The sequence below is a fragment of the Papilio polytes genome, unplaced genomic scaffold (genome assembly GCF_000836215.1).
Source record: "Papilio polytes unplaced genomic scaffold, Ppol_1.0 DF822178.1, whole genome shotgun sequence".
NCBI lineage: Eukaryota > Metazoa > Arthropoda > Insecta > Lepidoptera > Papilionidae > Papilio > Papilio polytes.
Genome location: NW_013527026.1, coordinates 4,774,476 through 4,782,431, shown reverse-complemented (window position 1 = coordinate 4,782,431; position 7,956 = coordinate 4,774,476). Strand labels below are relative to the sequence as shown.

At 32.4% G+C, this 7,956-nt stretch overlaps 1 protein-coding gene across 1 annotated transcript in view; it reads right to left on the bottom strand.

Moving 5' to 3' along the window:
- Positions 1–4,197: 4,197 nt before the first annotated feature.
- Positions 4,198–7,956, bottom strand: part of LOC106106511 (thyrotropin-releasing hormone receptor-like) — a 62,405-nt gene continuing 58,646 nt past the window's right edge. Inside the window, exon 4 of the mRNA XM_013287106.1 lies at positions 4,198–5,634. Coding sequence (XP_013142560.1) covers positions 4,500–5,634 — 1,135 coding nt within the window. The 3' untranslated portion in view covers positions 4,198–4,499. The remainder of the gene's footprint in view (positions 5,635–7,956) is intronic.

Genomic DNA, 7,956 nt, shown 5'->3' with positions numbered 1-7,956 from the left:
ACAACAGTTCTGCGATTGTCGGTTGTTTCGCAGTTCAACTGTTCAGTTCCACAACTAAAATTCGAATTGTGTTCACCTCCATATAACATGATAGGAATCAAAGCGCGGGTAAACAGTTGTGCGATAGTGTTTTTTTAGCAAGTTATATGATTTGTGGTTACGGTTTGCAATTATTTCTTCGTTAGTTGAGCAAAATCTTATTCAAATAATAACTTTATTGTAGTTAACTGAGGCACTTCCTTGCGATCATATTTCAAGAGATTTTCATAATTAATGAAAAACTGTCACTAAACTATTCTACAAGATTAAAATCTTACTATAATTAAATTTACTGAATTTCAAGAAATATTCCACTGGCTTTTACCCGCGACTTCGTTCGCGTGGAATAAAAATAAAGATATGTAAGTAGCCTATGTGTTCTTCCAAACTATGTTCTACATTTGTGCCAAATTTCATCGAGGTCTGTTTAGTAGTTTCGTCTACAAACTATAAGAAACATACATACATGCATCAAAACTTTACATATAATATTATTTGATTAAACAATCGCATTTTGCTGTGCGATTGTCGATTGTTTCCCAGCCAATTCAATTGTTTAGTTGCACAATTAAAAATCGAGTTTTGTGCGCACCTTCATTCATTTATTTATTTATTTATAATTACATGATTTTTAAACGAATTTCTTTGTAGCGTTAATAATACAGATACACATGCTCATGCTACTACAATTATAGATAAACACATCTTGCTTTGATTACATACATGTGTAAACACTGACTATCTTACTAATATTATAAATGCGAAAGTTTAGATGGATGGATGAATGGATGTTTGTTAGAGTTTGTAGCCTAAACGGCGGAATGGATCTCCATGAAATTTAGCACAGGTTTAGAGCGTAGTCTGGAAGAACACATAGGCTACTTTTTATCCCGGGATAAGTTACGGTTCCCGTGGTATTCATTAATTTACTTTTTTAATGTTTACTCGATCATTCTGCAACGGTTCAACATATCTTATTGAAATTTGGCACAGATGTAAAACAAAGTCTGGAGTATACATGGGATAAGCTTCATCCCCGATTGTCCAGTTCCCGAGGGATACGTAGTTTTTTGTTATTTACATAGTTCGTATGTTTTCTAATACCACGCTGACGAAGTCGCGGGCAACAGCTCGTATAAAATAAGTATAATACAATATTATTACGTAAGTGGTTTAAATTGACAATAGATTGATTTCTATAAAGTATATAGGCATCAAAGCAAGACTAAACAGTTGTACGATAGTTTAGTCAAAGGTTTGCAAACGCTAAGAAGTAAGTAAAAATGAACACTAACATAATCTAGTAATTTAATCAGAGTTGAAAAACCTTTTTTAAGAATAATAGAAACACATATTTTTATTTTTGTAAAAGCGATATAAGAAAACCAACACTTGGTCAGAATGAGGCAAGTCTTAAATTTGTTTCATAGAATATAAAAAAAAATCGTCAAAGTTCCATCGCCAGTTTTGATATAAAAAGAATTGGACAAAACTTTTTTCTACAACAATAAAACCTCGTAACCTTCGTTCCAGGTTTTTTATTGGGCACTAAATTTTCCCAATTTTGCGTTTACGCTACGCAATAAATAACAACTTGGGTTAGACTGTTTTTGTATGATTTTATAATTACAATAGCTTCTATGGACTTGTTTATTCAGACTTTTTGACGTCTTTTCAACTAATTTACTAGACTTGCAAAAGATCTTCACCGTCCCTTCTTCCCCTCATTTTAGTTTTTTCCTTTTTATGTGTACTTATTTACTTACTTAGTGCGTTGGCGCAGCGACCCGAAGTGGGTCTTGGACTCCGACACGAGAGAGCGCTAGCGTCGTCTGTCCTGCGTCGTCGCCTGCCAGCCGATCGACTCGTAACTCGCGCAGGTATGTATGTACATTTAGTAAAAATTTTATAAATCATTCAATTTTCAAGTGAAGTCAACCAACCAACCTGCATGGTTGACTATGTCCTAGTCACTCCTTACTTAGGGTAGGCTCCGAGCCCCTCGGTGGGGACCTATAGTGAGCTGGTGATGATGATGATGAATCAATTTTCAGCGGTCTTTTTGTCCTTTTCTTACTACAAATACATCCTACATATTATATTAAATATTTTTATTTTAATCTATATTTACTTTCTAGTATAAAATCACTAAAATAACTGAAAAAATATAAACAAATAATAGAATATTTTTACGTTAAATTAGTTACTTTATATAATAACTTAATTAAGAGATCCGTCGCCGAAAACATCGCCTTCGTGGGACCGTTTTGTCTTGTCATGACTTTGATAAATAGCTGTACCAAATACGTGGAATTAATCAGAACAATATCATACAAAATGTTCACTATAATTTAGCTCTAATAAACATAGTGGAATATTATTTTTTATTTGAATACATCCCATACATCTAACAGTGGTAGAGTCTGCTTTAACGTCTTGACACGAATGGGTTGGCTCGCCACGACCACACAGAAGACAGGCGTGAAATGGAAGCAATTCCGTGTTTCTCGTCTGATGAGTGTGGTGCCGGAGGCCAAATTTAAGTCCCTTTCTCTTTACCACCCTTTTCTTATAAGGAGAGGGTGGGAAGGGGAAGTGGATTTGACGGTGGAGGAGATGCATAGGAAGGGGGACTATCCTCTTTATGTGCGTCTCCGTCGGATAAGGGCAACGCATCTACTATTGGAGATGTCTAAGGGCAGCGATCGCTTCGCCATCTTGGCAGATTCAGGTGGCCGCTTGCTCGTTTGCCACCTTATGTTATAAAAAAATGTAAACAGTTAATTATGGTACAACTGTTTAGTCTCGCTTTGATTCCTGTGACCTTATATTGAGGTGCACACAACTCGATTTTTAGATTTGCAAATAAACAGTTTGACTGCGAAACAATTGACAATCGCATAAAAATTTATAATTCCAGAAAATGTATTAATACATATTGATAACGGTCTTTATTCTAATAGTGGTAGAGTCTGTATTAGCATGTCATATAGGAATGGCTCTTTCTATCTGTGTAATGACGACCACACAGGAGAACTACCACCAACTGATTTAAAAGACCTTTGACATACGACCACGATCAAGTGAAAATTATGTCGCAATGCTTATTAGCGCATCTTCCCTACCTTTTCCAACTCTCGGCAGGTTTGCCGGTTTTCGTCCTCCAAATAACTCAGTCACCAAACCTTAGATATCACCTTGCACGCAATTTGCTTCTTAATGTTTCTCCTCTAATTTCTTCTTAGTGGTGAAATAGTTATTTACCGTCCTTTTCTATTATTTAAAGGGGAATTTTGGCACATGGAATGTTAAAGAATGTAACCAAATAAGCAGACAATTGTTGAATCAAGACTTTACAAGTATAGGCAGTTACCTTAAGGTAAAAGCATATTTTATTTGCTTTGAATTCTCATCGTAATGATCTCTTTGTGAAGGAAATCTGTTTGTGCTGAAAATGGAACATAATAAATAAGATAGCAATCTGTATTCATTTAAAAGGATTCCCATTCTGTACATCTACATTTGTTCCCGAAGTATCTGTGGGGTGTTTAAATTCAATTATTTCTATTTGTCTTCTTAAATTTAATTGAAATGTATACAGGATGATTCTTCATAGACGTATCATCAGTTTTGTGTTGAGATCCTGAATGAAAAAATTGTCGTTTTTTAAAAAAAATGTTCCGCGATATTAAATATTTCTAAAGTTATTTAATTTATTGTAAAATAAAAACGAAAAACACAGATTTTTGTGATTATTTTCGTTCTGCTTATAAGAATCATACTGTATATACATAAGAATTAGATTAAAAATATTTTTATATATATTATAACTATTCTTTGTAAATTAAGTGTTTTATTTAACTATGTGTATTGAAATATTTAAAAAAATACTATAAAAGTTTCAAAACATACTAAAGATTAAACTTGAAAAGAGTTCATTTTTTCCATTATTTTTAAATTCTCAATGTACTCGTAGAAAGGCATTCGCCTGGCGTTAAAATACCTCTTTCCATGATAAGGGTAAGGATTGAATAAAACAACATCATAGAAAATTAACATATATTTAACATAGCACATAAAAAGGCAGTGTCTATTTCATTATTATTTTTTATTTTTATATTATACACTTATATACTTAAACAATATAAGGGCCTGTCACACCAAATTGTAAATTGTCTGATAACAATCCAACGTTTAAAATACGTGATGGAAATATTGGATTGCGTAAGCTTATCTAACAGTGACGTTATTAAGCTACCTGAGCCTTTATCAGCTAGTGGTGGGACAGGCCCTTAATATCTTATTTTGGGTCATTAACGAGCTATCTCTAATATATATCCTGCTTTGAAATTATATAGGAACATGCGATACATAACTATTTTCTGTATAAACTATTTAAATGCTGTATTTTCTTGATGCATCAAATGCAACTTAATTAATATTATACAAAATTATTTTCTTCAGACAAAACTTTCATTACTTTTAAAGTCGTATACAAATATATTTTTACTCTCTTTGTCTTGCGATGGCACACACACGAATCTGTTTTTAACATCGTTTGTATCACTCACGTCTAAAGTTACTGAATAAACACTATTGGTCTTGATATCTAAATTCAATATCTGTATCTGTTTGTTGGTATCTGTTATTTCTTTTTCATCGTTGATTTGATTTTCGTGTACATCGACTTGTACATCTCTACCATTCTCGACTATTCCATTAACAGTTGTTATAAATTTAAGACTGTTACGTTTTTTGTCTTCGAATTTTATAATATCACCTAAATTATCATTTAATTCATTCATAGCTGATATCATTGTCATACTGTTCCTTCTTGTGTTCTCAACGTTTATTATTTCACCCACTTTCACTTGTTGCACTTTAGTATCGAATATCTCTTTAACTTCTTTTGTTTTAGTACTACTTCTATTTAAAAAGTACTTTTGTGACGACGCCCTATTACTATATCTCCTCCAAAAAGATTCTGATGCATTCTGACTGCTTGAAAATCCAGTCGAAGTGGTTGTATTGAATGTGTCTCTTCTCTGCATATTCTCTCTTAAATTCCTACCACATCTCATCAGTTTATTTATCTTTAATAGTTTTACAAAACCCTCCCTAAATTTAGAAGACATCAAATTGTATAATATTGGATTAATAGCCGAGTTTAGATACAGCATAACTCTACAAAAATACAAAAGTATATAATAACCGTCTATACCTAAGGACATTATTGTCTCTGGTGGGAATACGATGATCCATAATGTTAGAGCCTTAAATGGTAGAAGACATACGAAGAAGGATAGTACAACTGTACCCAACATTAGAATGACTTGTTTCCTATAACGCAGTACATTGCCAGCATTGTTAGAGTTCTTGCTGTGTTGGGCGATGATCACAGGGTTCTCCATGAGGTTTTTAGCGATAACACTGTAGAGAACGAGTAGAACTCCGAGTGGAATGATGAAGAAGACGGCGATGATGAGAATAAAGAACAGAGCGGACCAGAAGGTGTCGGCTTGCGTGAGGCAGACGGGCACTTCGGTTCCGTCGTCGTATTTCTCGTAGGTGAATGTGGCGACGCCTAGTATGGGACTGGAAAATAAAAAAAATAGTATTAAGTACACAAAAGCATGAAGGATAAATTCCATGTATCAATTTAAATAAACTTTATGACAGAAATACTTTTTTAAACTACTAATCAACAGTTAAAAATTGTCTGAGTTAAATTGTGAATCTTGAACCCTTAACGTTTTTCCGTTGAATTTTTAAAGAGTAGTAAAAATTATTCAAGGCTAAAATAACAGTAATACGAGTATCTACTCGTATCTATATCTATATCTATAGAGCTGGCTTAGAGTCTGACATTGAAAACGGTTGGCTTTACCAAAAGTTTGAAACAAGATAGTTAAAGACAAACAAAACAAGTAACTAGACAAACTGTTTTACGGTCAAATTAAATTGCCAAGTGAAATGCTTTGATAAGATAATTGTTTAAATGATTTTTGGAAAATTCTTTTGACAATAGAATTCTTAAATATTCCTCATGTTACCCCCAGTTAAAATACCTTTCTAACGGTGAACATCGACTTCAAATCGACCTAGTAGTTTTAATGTGAAACAAATACATACAAAAATAGATTAATATTATTCTTTCCTCTTTATAATCTTAACACTAAATAATACTGTTATAAAGAGGAAAGATTTATATTATTTTATTTATTGAAATAACTCAAAAACTACTTGGCCGATTTTAAAAATTCTTTCATCGTTACAAAGGTAATTTATTATTGAGTAACATAAAGCATTTTTTCTTTTTACATTCACGGGGACGAAGACGTGAGCAACAGCTAGTTGTAGTATAAAATTGTTAGTAAAAAAAGTATGATATATATAAGTATGTAAAACTTAAAAACCACTTGGCCAATTTTAAAAATCTTTCACAATTAAAAAGCTATACGTCATCACTGAGTAACAGAGCCTATGTTTACTTTTAGATTTTATTTAAATTCCGAACACAGTCTCAGAAAAGTTAGTATAAAATGTAATTGAAAAATAAGCCCATCCATTTCGTGTTAGCTTTCAAAGGATTTAAGTAAGAATAAGTGACAAAGCGGTGGTTCATTTCTCGTGTTTCAACAATGGAACTCGGCTTTCACGACCCAGATCGTCTGGTAAATAATGGAAGTCGAACACCGGTTATTGCTTCTATTTTTGGCAATTTTCCACGTTCAAAGGTACTTTTTGATATACGATATTTTTATATTAATTATAGAAATACTGCCAGCTACAATGAGTACCAAATCGCAGTTATTTCATTATAATCTTAATGTTTTAAATGCGTTTAGATAGATGTTTGAAGTGTAAACTTCTGAACGGATGAGATTTGGCATAGATATAGAATGAAGGAACACATAGGCTACTTACTTTTGTGTAGTGTGTAGCACTAACATCATCTACCAAAACACTATAGACCGATACTACCTGACTCGGTAAAAAGTAATAACAGCTCACTAGCGCCCTTCTGTCAACGTCAAAAGTATCTCAAGATGGTTTTCGTGCCGTAGCTATGTCATGTCTTTTTACTTAGACTCAGATAACTTTTTTAACTATAGATAGTATTTAAAGATTATGACACTAAAGGTGCGATTTCACAGAACGCCAAGTACGGCAATTGTACTGCCATTACTGTATCGGTATCTGTATCTGTTTCGGTATCGGTATCAGTATCATACAAATTGATACAGCGAAGTAACGCTATCTGCCGCGTCTCATGAAATTGTATCTTAACAATGGTAATTATATACTTATTCTGAGACAATTGTAAACCTGTTTTGTATTGTACCAATATTTAAAAAAAAATGAATTTTGATGTGATATTTTGTGTAGGTATCAGGGATTATGTAATAAAAGTCTATATAAATAACAGATTAAATATTTATCTATATATTTTGATAATATAGGCCATAACGTACACATAGTTATAGAAAATATAGTAAGTTCTTACTTTATTAGGAAATTGCGAGCCCATAAAACTATTAACGATTTTGTGTAATATATTTTTATTTACTACGCTTTATATGCATAATATAATATAAATACTTTTTTTAAATTGATTGTAAATGAAATATCTTAATTAATAAATGAATCGTATTTACAAAATAAATCTATCTACTTACGATTATCTAAATAAATAAGCAAAATTTATGGCACTAAAATAACTATCAAATAAAAATAACATCAATACACTAAATAGCAATATCTTTAAATAATCAGACAAAATATTAATATAAGAAATAAATTAATGATAGTTTTATGAGCAAGCTACAAACAAACTTATCTATCAGACGAAACTCTCGGGGAAGTCATAATCGACACTCCTCGACTTCTGAAAGCCGACCACACATTCGACCCTTA